Below are 18,250 nucleotides of genomic sequence, written 5' to 3' on the forward strand. Positions count from 1 at the left end.
ACAGATGAATAATATCAGAAAGTAGATGGCAGATTGCAGCGTGCACATCTACTTCAATCTGGAATTGTTGTCCATTAATAAGCAAGCGCACCCAATTGCTTTCACTGAGAGGACTCTTGAGGAAAAAATTTGAAACAATATTTATTTGCTTAATCACTATACTGTAATAAGTGTTGTAAATAAAATGATACATGCATCATATTTATCACAACAAACATAAGAAAGACGGCACAGTATCATTAAGTATGACAAAAGCCAAAAGAAGGCATATTATTTGCAATATTTTCCTGAAACTACTTTGTATTACAACCAGAGAAGTTGAATGAACACAAAAGGAAACTGAACTCATAGAAACAAAGTCCAGACTCCCGGTATACATGAAACTTAATTCACATCAGAGACTAAGTTCATTGTAGAACTACCGAATCAAAACCAGCAGCATTGCTTTTTTAGATCTCCAGAATAGTTACTGTACCTGTTGAAAAGTCAACAGTTCCCATATTAACTTCACATGGAACCGTAGACATCCAGCATATTCTGATAGATTTATACTTTCATTTCCAACTGCTAGAAATTACAAGCTATTAAATGCCGAACCCCAGCTGGTTGCTTATCTTCTGGTGAAGCTACACCCAAGAAAATACAGACAGATCCTGGCTGACGAAAAAGAATTAAGTTTCTAGATGAAAAGGATCTAAATACTTGGCAATAAGTACATCTATTGGTCGGATATGAAAACTCCAGTTGTACAGACTTGTTGAGAGTGTGAGGCCTTTCATTTTGCTTGCCTCCGAGAGGCCTCAAATGTGTGTATCTATTTGAGGTTCACGCTTCCTTTTATTGCGAGAACTGCGCCTCGATCTTGAAGATCTACCTGTCTTTGAAGAACGTTTCTCCAGGTGATCTTGAATGGTAACCACCTTATCAGATGGAAGTTCTGGAGGTGCAACAGGCCATGGAGTTCGTTTTGCAGGAACAGTAATCTCCAAAGCTGGATCTATCACCCATCTGCATGCAGAGAATAGCTTAAAGATAACAAAATAATAGAATGTCTCGTTTTCCAACTAGCATCTAAACTTTTGCCAGTATTCCTGATAGAAATGGGCAAGAACTACCTTATGGAAATTCTCCAAGCCTAGTGATATAAATAATAGAGCAACTGATAAGAAACATTACGAAACTCGCATGGCCATTATAATTCCAAAGCATTACCAATGACCAAGGTCCGCCGTACCGGTACCGGTCGGCGTACCGGTTGCTGGCCGGACCGGTACGGTACCGGTCCGGTCCGGTACGTACCGGCTGGTACCGGTCCCGTACCGGCCGGTACGCGGTGGTTTCAAAAACCACAGCGCGCGGCGCTGTGGTTCTAAAAAAAAAAAATCGTACCGGTGCGAACCGGCCGGTTCGCACTGGTACGAGGCCCGTACCGGCCGGTTCGGATAAAAAACCGGGAAATACCGGTTTTTTATCCGTTCCGGTACCGGTCCACGGCCGGACCGGTACGGCATTCCATGCCAATGACACATCTTCAAAAATTTAAAATATGCATCACTATGCTAAAAATCATGACTCCAAAATGTTATGAAGTTATCTAAAAGTGTTGCAGCATCAAAAGCTAGCTTAACTGTAAAGTTGAACAAGAGGGCTAATCAGACAGAGGCAACTTATCAAAACCAGTATGTTAATATCAAGATATGCTAATGCCAAGCATGCAGCAGTTTGTTGATAGTTTTCATCTTTATATGGAGATATTCAACAAAGAAAGCTACTAATAACACTGAAGAGAAAATTTGACAAGCTAATATATATTCTGTTACAATACATGTTTACAGACTGTTGCAAATATCATAGATAATATCATGTTTAGCGCAATTTCTATGTCTGTACACTTCTATCCATCATAGGAGCCTGTATATATAGTTTGAACATATAACGTCTGCACTCATGTTCTCTAAAAGAAATTATTAACGGTGCCTTGCTCAAAAGATTGAAGATTCTGTAGCTTAGTATGTTTACCCCTAACCCTAATGCAACTGCAAGTTTCAAGATATTATAAGCTGAAATTTTTGTCTGAAGACTTGAAACTTTTGATACATATCTAGTACAATCCAACCGTCCAAAAAAGAAAAAATCCAAACCCCATGATTCCATCACTCTTGGTGCATGCCACCTTTCTTTATTTGAAAAGCATCATTAAGGCAACCATTGAATCATTTTACCGAGCTTACTGATGTGACATTTTTTTTTGGGAACAACTGGATACAGTTTCACCTTTTAACACTGTTTTGTTTTCACATGGTTGAAGATTTTGGAGGTATTTGCAGATTTCATATCCCCATTTGCACTATTCTCTAAATTCTTGTCCTACTCTAGTCTCTTCCATCTTCATCTAAATTATTGATAACTTTAAGTTGTACATGATCTGTCCAGCCTTCCTCTCTGCAACACTACCTTGTCCGAAATTTAAGTACTCATGTACAATCCTTAGTCTGCAATATGTTCAAATAAGAAATCCTTAAAAGCTCCACTTTCTCATCCAAGGTTCTTCCATTGATTACAACTAAATAAGAAATCCCCAGGATTTGAATTATAAATACCTGGACATCCTATATGTCAGTAGTGTCCTATTACTAGATGGTTTCTTAACTTATAATCATCTCCGTCCATCCTCGGAATTCTGTTAACCATATATCTATTGATTCATTTCCTTACTAGTCTTTAGGTTATATCTTGCAATCCAACATTTTTGAGAATTGATTTTGGCATGGCTTCTTAAAGACAGCTTCCAATACTTGTAAGTCATTACATAGTTACACAACTAAAAAATGCTCTAAACACTTGGTTGTTTATCTATTTACTGGAGCTAGTCTTTCCAGCCCTAAGGTTAGACGGCTTCCTCGCATTATCTTCCAAATATCTGATTTCATCCCTTTGACTCACAGTCTTGATTGTTGTCTGCTATCCTTTCATTGGCAGCGTTAGAATGTATTTCTGGCCACAAGCTAAAGCTGTTAAACTAAATTCTCACTTCCCTCTGATGTCTCATTGGATATTACAGAAAAAAAACTGTCATATTCCCGCATGCGAATTGGACTCCAAGATCTAACTCCAAAAATCTAAATGGATAATGATTAACTATCCAACAAAGTAAAAATTTTATTTGTAATTTTATTGAATTTTATATAGCACTCATAATTTTTTTAAAAAAATAAATGACCACATTGATATGCTATTAACTTGATTTATCATCCACTTAGTAATATATTTGATTATGTGGTTATAAAGTTTATTCGATTTATATTCGTATTTAGATTCATACTTTCGGTATTTGATTTGTATTTGTATCCGTTTAAAACAAATATAGATATGAATCTTTGCATCCAACTAACATCCGTATCCGTATCTGTATTCGTCAAACAAAACAACTATGGATATGGATATGCTAGTATCCATATCCATATCTGATTCGATTTTAGCCCTAGGTAGAACTAGCCATTTTTGCCTCTATCCTTCGATGTACTTGAAGCACGAAGAGCCCTTCCCCTATCTACTGCTACTGCTCGCGCGTCTGGACCATAAATTAAGATCTCGACAGATGTAGAGGATTGAAGCCTTGATAGCAACTTGATATGATTGGGAAGAAGGAAGAATTTTCTAAACAAGCTGAACTTGAAACTCTAAATTTATGAAAAAATAGAAAAGATTGGTAAAAATAGCATGAAAGGAATGTTTGATGATTCCTGAACTGAGATATATAGCTTTTATTTATAATAGTGAGATCTGCCATTACAAAATTCGAATCAAATTTCTCTCCTAGTCTGAATAGGACTAACTTTTCCAAAAAAGACATACTAGTGAAAATAAGCACAAAAATGCTAAAATCCTAAGGAGGTAGATCTCGAGTCCTGCATCAACTTTGCCTTCTGTCGTACTGCCTAATTCTTCCTTGATTAAGAGATATGTCCGGCTAAAATCTTTTCCGAACTTTTTTTTTGGTTTGATTGGCTCATTTTGAGATCCAAATGATAGAATTTGGGCATCATCACTAGTTGCGTTGCCTCCTTTAGAACATGGCACCATATCGTAGATCTCAAAAAGCTATTCAATTTATTTTTTAAAAAACGATAACCTCAATTGAACATTGTATAACCAAGTTATGGTCTCCAAAAATTTGCACATGATTCGGCTTCTAACATGGCAGATCTCGCTTCTAAACCCTGTCCAACGCTATTCGTAGTAGTCAAAATAGTTCATATTGAGTCTGGCAATCCTCCTAGATTAAATTTGTACATTTATTCCTTTTTTGATCCCTTAATAACTCATCTTTACGAGAAAATAAGACTTCTTATCTTGGCATGCATTGACCAAGATGGGAGGGTGTGGAGTGATTTGAATAAGATAGATTGTCTTTATAGTTGTTACCTTATGCATGCCTTTTGATAATGTCAACCGTGCTAGGCCATTACTAAATTTGAACTCCACATGAAAACCAAGATTGCTGACTATGCAGCTTTTGAACAGACAAATTCCCATCTGTTGTTAACTCCCCAATCTAGTTACCATTACCCAAATGTTGTCAACCCATTTCTCACATGCAAGCAGCCCTAGCCACCTAGGTTCCGCATCACATGTTCAAAAGATCACTTTAGTCAAGAAGCTATAGCAATGTCATAGAGCATTATGTATCAAACAAATTTCAGTACCACCCATAAATATCAAAATGAGCTAGCCCATGCTAGAACACATCATCTCAATGGTAACATAGGTCTTGATAAAAAACAATAAGCAGTAAATCGGAAGACAGATAAAAACAGGATTCTATATTACTAGGCAAGTGACTTTAGTTATCTGATATCCTTTCATGTACTTACAGTCAATACACCCTATCACTAGATAGGCCAGCATATTGGTGAAGCCACCAAAATAATCACCATATTCATTTCCAACAATGCTACAAGCAGCTTCTGATTCCCAACTACTTGATAGGCCTGCCTAGTGTAGAGATCAAACATGAAGCAGCAGCTCCATCATCAGGTTCGTATTCCTTAATATCATTATGGTCCATGCTGTTGGGAATGGTGGCCAAGTTAAACCAATTCGATTGTACCATTCAGACTGTTAATCCCAACTTGTTAAATGAACCAAGCTTAGTCCAAGCCCAACTAGCCTGTCACTGGTCTAAATTAGTGATGCATCAACACCATCAATACAAAATGTTACCATTCATTGTCTTCTTAAGAAACTAGAAGTGGCTCTCTTCCATATATCCACTTAGTCATCCTATTAAGGTGTTCATCCTATTGCATCTTTTATTGTACCTTCTATTTTGATTCCAACACAATGCAATAAGCCTAACAACTCTATTCTTCCAAAGTTGGGTTTGCTTATAGGTGCTGATATGAATGATTTACTGACCATTTAACATGACATTCACTGGCTTTAGAAAGTTCATGACAATACTTGTCGATTTTTGGCACTACTCGCGCCATATGTAATGTTAATGGAAATAAGATGACTAGAAGGAAATAAATATGCTTGTTATATCATATATCAACCACATGATCACAGAGCGTGTCTTAATTTTTTTTCTTTTCTTTTTCTCTAGACATAACAAGAGGGAGTTATCAAGTAATAAATTTTTAATGGTGCATGCAGGACTTAAACCAATATCAATGGTAACAACTCCTAGTAACTTTACCAATTGAACTAGTTCACATCTATATGCTCTCAATTTCCAAGCGCAAAAGTCGTAAAAATTGTCTTTATGTAACAATAAATCAAATGCAACCTATAAAGTATTAGAACTGCAAGTTAATCAAGCTGTTCACAAACAGCTTGAGCTTAACTCACTAAGTGGCTCGTTCAAGGTCACTGATTGAGCTCAAGCAATGTTCAAAGCTCAACTAATAAATATGTCAAGCAAGAACAACGATCAGATCACAAGGATAAGTACGGGCATGAGCTTTCAAGAATCAGATTGTTTAAGTGTTTTATGAACCAAGCCAGAAAATCTACAGCAATGATCTGATTAAACTCAAGCCAAGTTCGAACACCCCATTGACATGGCAAACACCAAGCCAGATAATCCACAAAGCATGGGTCGGCCCAATTTTTTTGGCAGCCATTGACAGTGTAAACATGCAGTATTATAGTAGCTTCGTGATTACTAAATTCAATACATCAAACCATCTTTTGACATACAATACAAAGCGGTAGATGGCATTCTTAACTTTCTCATAATCTTTGCGTCATGTTTTGGCATAAGAATTTATCGCAAAAATGTAGTTACTATAATTTGCAGTTGAATACAATTTTTTTCTGATTTATGTCAAATGGTGATATGCCTAGCGCAAGCATTTGATATCACAGTGGTTTATGTCTAATGATGAAAGCATATTTAATGTCTTAACAAGCAATGCACAAGAGCAAAACTTTCAAGAAGAGATTATCATATTGAATTCTTTGGAAATGTTCCATGGCATAATAGAGGATTTAATTTGAAGATAACCCATGTTACAACGTACGTAGATTCAGAAACTAATATTGGCAATGAAAAGAACTAGATAACATCAAAATGGCAATCATCAGTAATGTGCCAAGGAAAGAAAATGTGTGTCAGGAGTGCAAAGAATAATCAAGGATTAACAGCTAATGACATCAAGAAAGGTTTGCAAAGACTAACCCTGGAGGAAACTTGCTATCATAACGGGCTTCAACACGCAGCCACCACAGCAGAACCTTCTTCCCGCAGTTCCCAAGAGGCTCGACAAATGACACGTCCTTCAACAGATCCAGTGGGTTCTCGATCTCCTTCCCATTCATGCCCACCTCATCAAGATCCCGAATCCAATCAGGCTTCCCCTCTGCTTCCTTCCACAGCAACCTTGAGTTCAAAACAAACCCAGCCCACTCCAGCTTCTGCGGCAGCACCAGCGCCCCATGGCCAACAAAGGTGGCATTTTTATTCACATATGGCAGCGAATTGAAGGTATGCCAGCCGACCAATTGGCCCGAGGAGTTGCAAGCCGGGCCTTGGACCGGCACAGGCGAGTTCTCCTCCTCCTCCTTGCTCAGCTGCCTCTGAGCCACCATCCCCGGATTCCCAGAATGTGCAAGAATTCCGACCGAGACCGCCCCCATCCACTTCACCTTCTGGATCTCGTCGAATAGCTCCATGCTGTGGACATTGCTATCGTCGGCGAACACCACGATGCCGTCCAATCGCCGCTCTTTGATAACTCTGCTTCCAAAATCGAACCCAAATCCATCAGATCTGATAAGAAAAAGGAGCTCAGAGAGGGGAACAGTCGCAATTGTTGGGTATAAAAACGCGAGACCTGAGGGCGTGGAGCCGCATCTGGGCCTCGGTGCGGTGGCGGTCAGACCATCGGAGGGGCATGCGGCCAGAGAAGGGGAGGTGGAGGACAGGGACGCGGGAGCGGGCGAGGAGGGCGGCGGTCTCCTTGGAGGCGGCGCCAACGCCGGCGGCATCGACGACGAGCCAGGTGAGGGGATAAGGGATAAGGTGGAGGGAGTGGAGGAGGCCGGTGAGGTGGAGGGCCTGGAAGGTGCGGGGATAGGTAGGGGTGACGACGAGGAGAGGGCGGGGGTTCTTGACGCCGTACTGGAGGCGCTGCTCGCGCTGGACGCGGTCGAGGATGCGGTGGGCCTGCATGACTTCGGTGGGGTTCGGGTGGGGCCAGGGGCGGACGAGGATGCCGTGGCGGCCGACGCCGACGCGGCTGGTGGTGGCGTTTGGGGCGGCAAAGGGCGGCGGTGGTGGCGGGGAGAGGGGGAGGTCGGGGCCGCGGTGGAGGAGGAGAGGGGGGGGAGAAGGATGAGGGGAGGGGGAGGAGGGGGAGAAGAGGAGGAGGAAAAGGAGACGGGAGAAGCGGAAGCCGAGGGCGAGGCTGACAAGGCAGCAGAGGGCGTGGAGGAGGAGCCAGAATAGGGCGGTAGGGGAGCGGAGGAACGGCACGTCGGAGGTGGCGGCGCCTCCGTCGATGGGGGCGGAGGAGGGGGAGCGGAAGCTGTTGGCCCGGCGAATAGGCTGCAGCGCCGACAGCTTCATCGTGCCGTCGTCGTGCGCTGTATCTTCCGATAGTTTCTCTCCTCGTGGACTCGGGTTCGAAAGAGGGGAACTTCGGGTGGATTAAGTTGGCCGAGGGAGAAAGAGTTATTTTCCGGGAGTAGGAGTGGGAATGGGGTCGGGCGGGGCACTTTGGGTCGAAGGGAGACTTGGAGAACCCGGGGTCTGGTCGAACCCGGGGAAGAGGGGTCTCGGGTGGCGGAATTCCGCGGGACACGGTAGGATGGTAGGGGTCGTTTCGGACAAGGGATGTGATTGTCCGGGCCAAGAAGCTTCGAATGCGACGCGTTCCTACTTGAAATATTCTTATTTGTGAGAATAACAACTGCGGGAAGGCGAAGATTCATATCGGACGCCTGATTTTGAACACGGATGTGACTTCTGCTATGGCCGAGATAGACAAAAATTCATTCCACAAAAAAGTTGCATGTAATTTTTTACTTAGTGCTGCTGCTTTTAAAGTCCATCCGATAAGTAGATGAGTTGATGAACAATGCTACTATGTTCGATTGGGCTGAAGGAGTGTTACACTGTGCTAGATCCATTATACAATCAAAGAAAAATGATCAGAGTCCTCGGAATATGTTCGGTCGGAGATCCTTCGATGTTTAAGTTAGATAAAATTTCGAAAGAAAATGGAAGAGATAAAAAGCGTCGGAAGAATGAGAAAGTGATGTCTCTAGAGATCTCCGTGCTTGGTATTTATAGAGAAAATGGTGGATATTTGTGTGATTAGGATCATACTCTTTGCGGACGAGAACCTAAGCTCTTTTCTTATCCGCTGATTGGAATAGTTAGGATATTTCTTTTTGAGAATACTGAGATTGGGTTTTTCCTTATCCGCCAATATGGTCAGTTACAATATTCCTTTTTGGATAGACTGAGATCGTATTGAGCTGTAACCAATTAAGATATTCTTATGCTGATTGTTTGGAGATTTTATGAGTCATTGATTCTTTGTGATACATATCGTCGTGATCAGTATAATGAGATTTTAGAGATGACGAATCTGAGTCGTATCACCTATGATATGTATATTTTGATCAACAAATTCTAAGAAGATCAATGAAACTTCTCCCTTTCTTTTGAGGGTATTTCAGAAAGAATTGACATGCAAATTTTAGCCAACATAGTTTTAATAGGATAGTTCATGCACTCTTTAAAAAATTCAGCATAAATAAAGAAAAAACTTGGAAAACTAATGAACCTTCTTGAGCTTTGTCTAGCTAGGAGAAATTGGGTCATAATTGTCAACAAGTTACTTTAGAGGATTGTTTCTCCAATTTTGGAGCATCTACCATTTAAAGTAAATTACAAGAAATTCCCAATTATGAAGCGAGAGTTAATTAAGTCTAAGAATAAACAATACGCTTCTAAGATTGATCCGATCAGAGAGAAGAAAGTAGTCTGCATCGAGTCTGACAATCTTTCTGAATACTCATAATAGTCAAAGTATTCCACATCGAGTTTCGTGATTATCTTAAATACTTGTAATGGCCAAAGTCATCCACATAAAATCTAATGATCTTCTGAATAATCATAGTAGCCAAAGTGTTCCACATCAAGTTCAATCCAGCCGGTAAGGTAGGAAACGGAGAAGCAGTCTTTGAAAAGCAATTGCAGGGCGTGAGTACCAAGTAGGAAAACAGAAGATTTAGTGGCTGTCCTGAACGGGCTTACCAGATTCATTTTTCCTTTCTGACATCAGAGCCTGCTATATATATATATATATATATATATATATATATGAGAGAGAGGGAGAGTAATAATTGGGGGTTGAGAGGGTGAGTTAATGCAGGATTATAAAAAAATATAAAATATTCTTAAGAGTTATAAAAAGTAAAGATATTTTTTTAATAAAAAATGAATAAATTGATAACCTACCATAATAAAAAGTAGGTTATCAATCCCCTATATATATATATATATATATATATATATATATATATTCTTGGTTAAGCTTTTTCTGCTCATTCTCTTGGTAAGATTTTGTGCTCTTCCTATCATCTTGCTATTATAGTTGAAACTCTCTCCTTCTCAAGAAATTATATTGCGCACGACATGACGGTGCCCCACAGTAATCACACGCACGCGTTCGTCATGCACCCTTTTTGGTGGTTCGCCCACGGGAATGCACGTATGTGAGCGGTGTGGTGCTCCGCTACGCGGTGCAAGGTATAATTTGCCGACTCCATCACAAGTTTGAACTTCACTTTATTTATTTTTCCTGTGCACCACGCGCACTTTGTTTCCCTCCACTGTTTTTTTGGGCTCTTTCCATGTCAAGTGCACTCCCCACGAAAAATGATAGTCCAAATTAATTACATCAAAAGAGGGGCTCTTGCTATAAACCAAACTCAAATCGTTTAAGCTGGTTGGACAAGCATTTGTGATGAAGCTTAATAGGGAGTTCAAATGGCCTGTAGTAGCCACACCATTGGCCATGACATCTATCTTTAGCAGCCATAGGCATAGGAGTGTAGACCTTATTGGCCTTCTTTAACTCCTAGCCATGCAACACGATTTGGCATGCAACTGCAGTTTGCAAGCAACCATGATGTACAAAGATGTCATGGCCACAGCAAATAACAACACCCCATCTATGACACGGAATGAGCCAAGTTATCCAGGATATGTTGAAGCAATTGAATGGAGTACTGAGACCTAAGAGTTCCTCACAAAGGTTTTTTGGGTCTCAATACTCTTAGCAAGATGGAAGAGATCGCGGCTATTTGAGTCCTTGGATGGCCTTGATTCTCGAACTATGATTGCCTAAACTTCAGGTTTCAAGTTAAAGGCCTTTCCATGGGCTTTGATCTTTTAGTGGGGAAATCGATCGATAGGGCTCGAACTTGCAGCATGTCAGTTTTGCACCACCAATTTATTGACAAGTTTTTGCACCTTGCTCATCAGACCAAGTATGGGTTTGTTTTCACATTTATATACCTAACTCAATTTACAAAGTGAGAATTATGACACATTGGCTACCTAGCAACTATACTCTCATGATCCCACTTAGAAATAAAGTCAAGGTGGTTGTAGAAGAAAGGCTTATTCTTCCACCATTACTCGAACTCTTGCTGGAAATAGTTGAGATGAACGTAACATCTTGTGCAAAAGTACGCGATTTTTGGTACAAAATGACAAAAAATATCCACATGTATCACATAATCTTTATTTACTTATTTGTTTTAACAAACAATGATCAAAGTTTGCCACCAATTTATTGATAAATAAAAGAACTATACAAGGTCTTAGCCCATAAAACAAACACAGTCCTAGCTGACAGCAAGGGGAGCCAAACTTCATACAATAGCATGGTTCGCTTATTCTAGACAACAGTTAATATAAGCTAGAGCATGTTTGATATATTATACAGATACTAAAGCATGCATGACATGCAGTGTAACATACTCTAATTAAAAAGTCAATTAATTTTTCTTGAAGAAAATTAATGCTATCTCTTTGTAGAGCCTGATTGATCACTAATTAGACCTAAATTTTATTTATTTTAAAAATTTAATCCGAACCTAGATATGGGATCATTCATGTAACAAGACTCGGACACCGTGATCAGCTGGGTCCAAGGAGGCCGTGCGGTGGTGGAGGGGTACATCCGGGGTATACCCCTTGCTTCGAGACATTTGGGCGATGGTGAGAGATGGAGTAGCTTTTTGGGCTAAGCATGTGTACGGAGAGGCCAATGGAACGGTAGACTGGGTGATTGCATATGTAGCCAACTACTCCGGAGGCACCCTATGGGCCGGGGAGGAAAAGTTGTCCAGAACATTTCGTGACTTGTTGTTTGCTGATTCTATTAGGTATATTCATACGTAATATATGAAATACTCGTTTTAGCCAAAAAAAAAAAAGTTCAGTACAATATCATCTACAACTTGCGCTTCAAAAAAGACCTCCTCAGCAGACTGTTTAGAGCTAGAGCGGCACAACCACTGACAGTGCTAACTACTGTCCTTCCCTTGCCCAACTTTTAATTGTTTCAGGAACTGCATCTAACTTTGAAAGATGCTGCTATAAAACAAATATATATCAGCCATTCAACCATACGAGAGAGAAGCCATCAACCCACCAAATCCTAACCAGAACCGCGGAAGCACTAAACTTCCGGCCACCACCTGAGATAGCAAGTGGCAGAATTGAGTTGTTGAGAGAAAGTGGGGTGGGAGGGTGGCAGCACTGCCATTACAACATCAAGCATATTTAATCCTTACATCCAAGGATTGAACATCCAAAATCACTGAAACGACAAAAATAAGAAGAAAAAAAAATTAATCCTTTGTTAGAAGTTTTATAATTTTCACAAAGATCCTTTGAAGCTTTCGGTTATCGTTATTTTTGACTGGATTGAGTCAAGTTGGACTTATGCTTAAGTTTCAGGTTGTGGGTTGGGCTCCAACCTACCGTCTAATTATTTCTTTCCCATCAGCAACGTGCTAATTCTGATTTTGTTTTACTAGCTATATTGGACTCTAACAAGTCCAATAACTCTAGTTAATTCTTTTGACTGGCCATTTATGTCCGTTTATAGCTGTTAATTTTAGTTATAAATCGTTTATGACTCAACAGCAAATTTTTGAATTTTAGTTAATCTCATCTAGATAGAGGAAGTCTTAAGTGGATAAGAGAAAATAGAACTATGATCAGTGGGTTGTACGAACCTAAGAAATATAGAATTATGAACCATGCATGGGTTGTACGAACCAAAGCTAAGATTTTCTCAAAAAGGACAAAAAAAGGCTAGGGTAAGTGGATCTTTTAAGCCTCGAGGCTATAACATATGCTTTATTCTCAGATACGGTTTCACCAATGACATGGACTCATGCATATAAGTTTGGCAAACAGGGATTGATGCAATATCCAATTAAGTTCTCCAATCTTTATGGCAAGGGGGGGATTGGAACAACGAATGGAGCGGAAATCCTTGGCATTTTTCCTAGTGTAAGGAACCCATTGCCTCTTAAATTTCCTCTCCTTTGTTTCACTACAGACGCCTCCTTGAGAATTCCTTTTGCATGTGTTTTGGCGAGAAGCAACTCAAAATAACCAAAATGTTGGAGTTCATCAAACAACTTAAGTACTCGCAGCCCGTGGAGACGAGCATGTGTCACCCACCAAATTCTTTTATCTAGCTAAAGCCAACAGTTATGTAACATAGAGAAATTATACCCTACACCAGATATACCATGTTAGCAATGCACGACGTCAATCAGATTTCTCATTCCAGTAGGCCTCATTTATTATGTGGCTCATGTTGAATTGTCGGCCCCTATCTAATCTCCGATTATTCCTATTGTGTACCTGGTGTGGATTTAATATTTCGTTTAATGCGTCTGCTTCTATGCTTCATCACTTTATTAGGGTAAAAAAAAGCCATGCTTTTCGAAGTCGATAAGCCTATATTTTGTAATCAGCCCTAAGTTTGGACGATGACCCAAACACAGGTTCCAACTGGCTTATTTGACACCAAACTATTTGTAAAAGCATGAGAGATCCACATTGGACGTTGCTCTGTGTTTGTAATTCTCGCATTCTTATTGAGTCAGTGAACCAATACGATATTGGATTGAACCAAAAGTCACGAAGAGCCCTTTGGATCGCTCGGCCTAATCTGGTTTTATTTTTCGTACATTGGCTAAAATGAATTAAAATCCGGGCCAGACACAGAAAATCCGCTTCTCTTTCTTCAGCCAACTCTGAACCGGATTGTTTGTTCCAGCCAGTATTAAATCCTTTCCTCAAAATTGTTCCATGGAGGGGTTTTGTCAAGGCCAAGGTTTCGAAGACTTTTATTCACAAAAGCTTTCAAGGTCCACGCTGTAACGTTTAAGGTCAACTTAGCCCAATTCAGACCCAGCCCAAATAATTTTCGTTTGACTGTTTCTAAGCATGCATATTTATGGAAGTTTCTTGAATCCAACCCAACAATATCTGAAAACTTTAGCCCGACCCAGCCCAATGCCAGATTTTAGATGCTTGTTGGGCCCATTTGTATATAGGTGGCACGTTAGACTCCTATGGCCTATGGGGCAATAAAGAGTATATAATAATCTAAAATCATCCTACTTTTTTTTGGCGAGAGAGAGAGAGAGAGAGAGCGCGAGCGAGCGAGCGAGCGAGAAGACATCTTAGTTATGCATTTGCAACCCTATAGGATAAAAAGCATTATTTACAAAAAAAAAATAAAAATATATTTTATATTCAGTTGGAGTTTTTAAAAAAATAATTTTTTTTATAGAAATAAATTTTTATGTTTCATGAAAAGAAAGACCCATATAGGTAATCTAGTTTTTACTGGGCTGAAAATTGAGATATTTTTTTTAAAAAAATATTCTTAAGCTTTTAAATAGAATAAAATAATTTTTTTATTAAATATATAATATCTATTTTACATAACTTTTATATAAAAGTAGATGCTCAATCAAGCATAAACTACTCTGAAATACCTTTTTTTTTATGTCAGCTAAACATACAAAAAAATTTTTTTAGATATTATATATGTGGAGGCATCGGCTTTTTTTTTTTTTTAATATTCAAATAGGAAAAATTCTTCTACAAATCAACGGAACCCATAAACTCTTTCGCATCCTACGATAAATTAGAACGTGCTATTAGATAAAATTAAATGAACATGGTCACATAGGATCTTGAGCCCTATCTCTTTGACTGTGAGCAATCCTCTTTGTAGTTAACCTGTGGCGAGGGAACAGGATTGCTTTGGAAATAAGCAAGAGAGAGTATTCTTTGAAGCCCACCGACACCGGAAAGTCCCTGCCACGGCCGGAGCAGCAAAGGTGGACGGGAAGCTATCGTCTAAGAAAGTGTGCCAAAAAGCCATACACCTAAGGGCTCGTTTGATTCGCGGGAAGTATTTTCCCTCCTAAGAATATGATTCCTGAGAAACAAATTACTAGGAAGAGAATGCCTAAGAAAGTACTTTTGGCATCTTTGGTTGATCATGGGAAAGTGACAAATTTTCAAAGTGCTTATATTTGGTTGGCCATCCATTTTTCTGGGAAAGTTATGTATAATTTCTATTATGCCCTTAATAAAAATTAGGTCTTTAATGCCTATTTAATGTTTCTTTAATGTTGAAGGATCTTTTTGGGAAAAAATAAAAATAAAGTGATTCCCACCTCATGAAAAAGTAACTTTTCAATGTTTCTCATGGGAAAGATTTTTTCATGAAATGTAGAAATCATATCTCTCCTTTGAAAACTCCAACCAAACAAGAGGCATCTCATTACTTTTCCGTTGACCACACTTTTCTCATTTTTTTCCTGCGAACCAAACGAGCCCTAAATAATTCCGACATAAGGCCGCACTGATTAGTGCAATACGAGATGAGACCTAGAGTTAATCCACTTTTCGTAGTCGCATGGCTATGATGGCTTGGTACATGTCGTGTGGAAGAACTTGCTTCCATTGTGAATACCTTAAATTGGCAAACTTATATGTCTGGGATGATCTTTCCAGCTTTTGGGCCTGAAAATTATGGGAAGATAAACTAATAGAGCAGATTTTAGCTAACCCGCAAAAAATTGGGAAAAAAATGGAGATAGGTGGAGCAGATTTCAACATTAAGATCCGAAATTTCTTTTGCATCTTTAAAGTTTGCTAGGTGACTTGTAAATGACACAGCCGAATTGGAAAAAGAAGCCGCTGAGATGCTGATGAGATCATTTGCAGGGTTCTTTGGATGTGGGCATAATTTATGTTGGGGGGAATAAAGTTTCCCCCCAAATGACATAAATGCCCCTAAGAAGCCGTACAACTTCCGACCCCGGACAGCCGAAGTCAGCGTCCGACCTCGGAACGCTCGGCCACAAGACGACCGACCCCGAAACCTCCGACCTAAGAGAAACCCCGATGTCCGAGGACCGTACTCTAACACCCCTCCGGCATTTATTGCGCATGGCCGCTGTAATCTTCCGGCACACTCAACAATAAATGCGGATCTCCGGCTTACTCCACCATTAATGCGGATCTCCGGCTTACTCCATAATAAATGCGGATCTCCGACTTACTCCACAATAAATGCGCATGGCTCCTGACATCTACGGATCCCCAGCTCTCCACGGCAAATCGACCCAGCAGGGTCTAGTCGACTATGATAAGTCTCTGATCTCGGCCATACCGCCGACATCAGTGCAATGATTCGCCTGACCGAGCGCCGACCTGAACAACATGCCAAGCCGTACTACGGCCTCGCCCTGTTACATCACAGGTAAACCGACCCCCGCATATAAAAGGGAGCCTTGGCCTCTCAAGAGGGGATTGGAACCTTCATACACCCAAAAATCACTGTTTATTTCCTTCTCCCCACTATTTGCCCCCTCCCTGACTTGAGCGTCGGAGGGCCGGCGCCGGAGAACCCGGCCACCGGTTCGTGTGCAGGCACCCGGACGGAGGACGCCGCCAGCCAACGGATCGCCGCCCCGCTGCGAGGACCTACTGTTCCTTCTCTCCGACCGCCCCGGACGGAGGACGCCGCCCGCCGACAGATCGCCGCCCTGCTGTGAGGACTAACAGTCGCTCCCTCTCCTCGACCAAAGATTGCCCCCGGGTCCAATTTCCAGCAACAGTTGGCGCTAGAGGAAGGGCCCGAGTAGCAGTCATGAAGTTGAGAAGTAAGGGAGCCTCTAACGTCTCCCGGCGTCCCCCGCAAAGTCCTGGACACTCCGTCCAGAATTCTCCAACTCCGGCTGACCCAGCTCCTCAGGTCCAGCCGGAACAGTTCAATGCCCTGGCACAGCAAGTTCAGGCCCTGGCCGCCGCCGTTCAGGGCCTGCGGCGCGTGGAGGCTTTACCGGCACTTCCCCCGCAGGCCCAGGCCCCGCCGGAGTGTCTCCCCAACGGCCCGGTTCTCCCCAGCCAAAATTTGCATGGCTCCTCCAGAGCCAACAATGGAGAACGAGCTTCTCCCCGGAGAGAGTTACCGGGAGAAGGTTTCGACCGGAGACCCCAACTTTCTGAGGCGGAGTCAGCCCCGGATCACCGTGAGCTGGCGCAAACCACAGCGACAATCCCACGGGTGGGGGAGCTCGACCGAAAAGTCGAGCATCTGGAGCGCCAGATTGCGGCACTCCACAGCAAGAAGGCAAGACAGGAAGGGGACTTTGAGTTCACTACCAAGTCCCCCTTCTCCCGCCAGATCGAGGACGAGCCAGTTCCCGCGAGGTTCAAAATGCCTCAGGTGGAGCCCTACAGCGGAATCACCGACCCCCTCGACCACTTGGAGAGTTATCGGGCCCTCATGGCCCTACAAGGGTCCTCGGAGGCCATACTCTGCAAGGCCTTCCCAGCAACCCTCCGAGGGACCGCTCGGCTTTGGTTCTCTGGTCTGAAGCCGAACACGGTGTCCTCTTTTGAGCAGCTCGGCAGGCAGTTCGCCACCAACTTTGCTGCCAGCCGGCGCCAGCGACGGACATCAGACTCCCTCCTGGACATCAAGCAGAAGGAGGGGGAGTCCCTCAAAGAGTACCTGGACCGCTTTACCGCCGCCACATGGGAGGTTCGCGAGCTAGACCAGTCGATAGCCATGTCGGCTCTGAAGATCGGGGTCCGCTCCTACCGATTCCTCTTCTCCATCAAGAAGAGCTTCCCGGCCGACTTCACCGAAATGCTGGCCCGAGCCCGGAAGTACGCCAAGGCCGAGGAGGCAGTCGCCTCCAGGCGGGGGGCAATCGAGCCCACCTCGAAGAAGCGGAAGAAGCGCCGCGAGGAGCGCGGTCGACAAAGGAGCCGGTCTCCCCGCCGAGAGAAGAATCTCCCCAGACTGAGGAGCCCGCCCCGTCAGCAGGGGCGACCTCAGCAGAGGACACCTCCTCGTCCGAGGTCTCCACCACGGCCCCGGACGTACCAGGCGAGGTACGAGAACTATACACCCGTCAATGCTCCTCGGGCCGAGATCCTGATGGAAATTGAGGGTCGGGACTTCTTCCGACCCCCACCTCCTATGCGAGACACGGGATTTCCCCGAAATTCCAGGAAGTACTGCCGCTTCCACCGAGATCGCGGGCACGACACGGAGGACTGCTTCCAACTCCGGGACGAGATAGAAGCGCTCATCAGACGGGGAGTACTCAACCGGTTCGTGAGGAACCGACATGAGGAAAGGAGGCCGGCGGAGAATGTCGC

General features: G+C 42.4%; 1 protein-coding gene across 1 annotated transcript; it reads right to left on the reverse strand.

The window, feature by feature from the left end:
- Window positions 1–246: 246 nt before the first annotated feature.
- LOC149751651 (putative beta-1,4-xylosyltransferase IRX14) lies at window positions 247–8,307 on the reverse strand. The gene is made up of 3 exons (XM_089926141.1): window positions 7,341–8,307; window positions 6,686–7,243; window positions 247–1,008 (listed from the first exon to the last, which is right to left on the reverse strand). Exons 1-3 carry the CDS (start codon window positions 8,072–8,074, stop codon window positions 801–803), a joined length of 1,500 nt encoding a protein of 499 aa, XP_089782267.1. The 5' UTR covers window positions 8,075–8,307; the 3' UTR covers window positions 247–800.
- Window positions 8,308–18,250: the final 9,943 nt, after the last annotated feature.

This window comes from Phoenix dactylifera, chromosome 11 (genome assembly GCF_051530095.1).
Source record: "Phoenix dactylifera cultivar Ajwa chromosome 11, Ajwa_hap1_PhDact_Kaust_v1.1, whole genome shotgun sequence".
In the NCBI taxonomy this organism is placed as follows: Eukaryota; Viridiplantae; Streptophyta; class Magnoliopsida; order Arecales; family Arecaceae; genus Phoenix; species Phoenix dactylifera.

Coding starts and splice junctions, on each gene's coding strand:
- LOC149751651 (XM_089926141.1), bottom strand. CDS start 8,074: ATGAAGCTGTCGGCGCTGCAGCCTATTCGCCGGGCCAACAGCTTCCGC. Junction 7,244..7,340: donor ATGCGGCTCCACGCCCTCAG/GTCTCGCGTTTT, acceptor TTTTGGAAGCAG/AGTTATCAAAGAGCGGCGAT. Junction 1,009..6,685: donor GATAGCAAGTTTCCTCCAGG/GTTAGTCTTTGC, acceptor CTCTGCATGCAG/ATGGGTGATAGATCCAGCTT.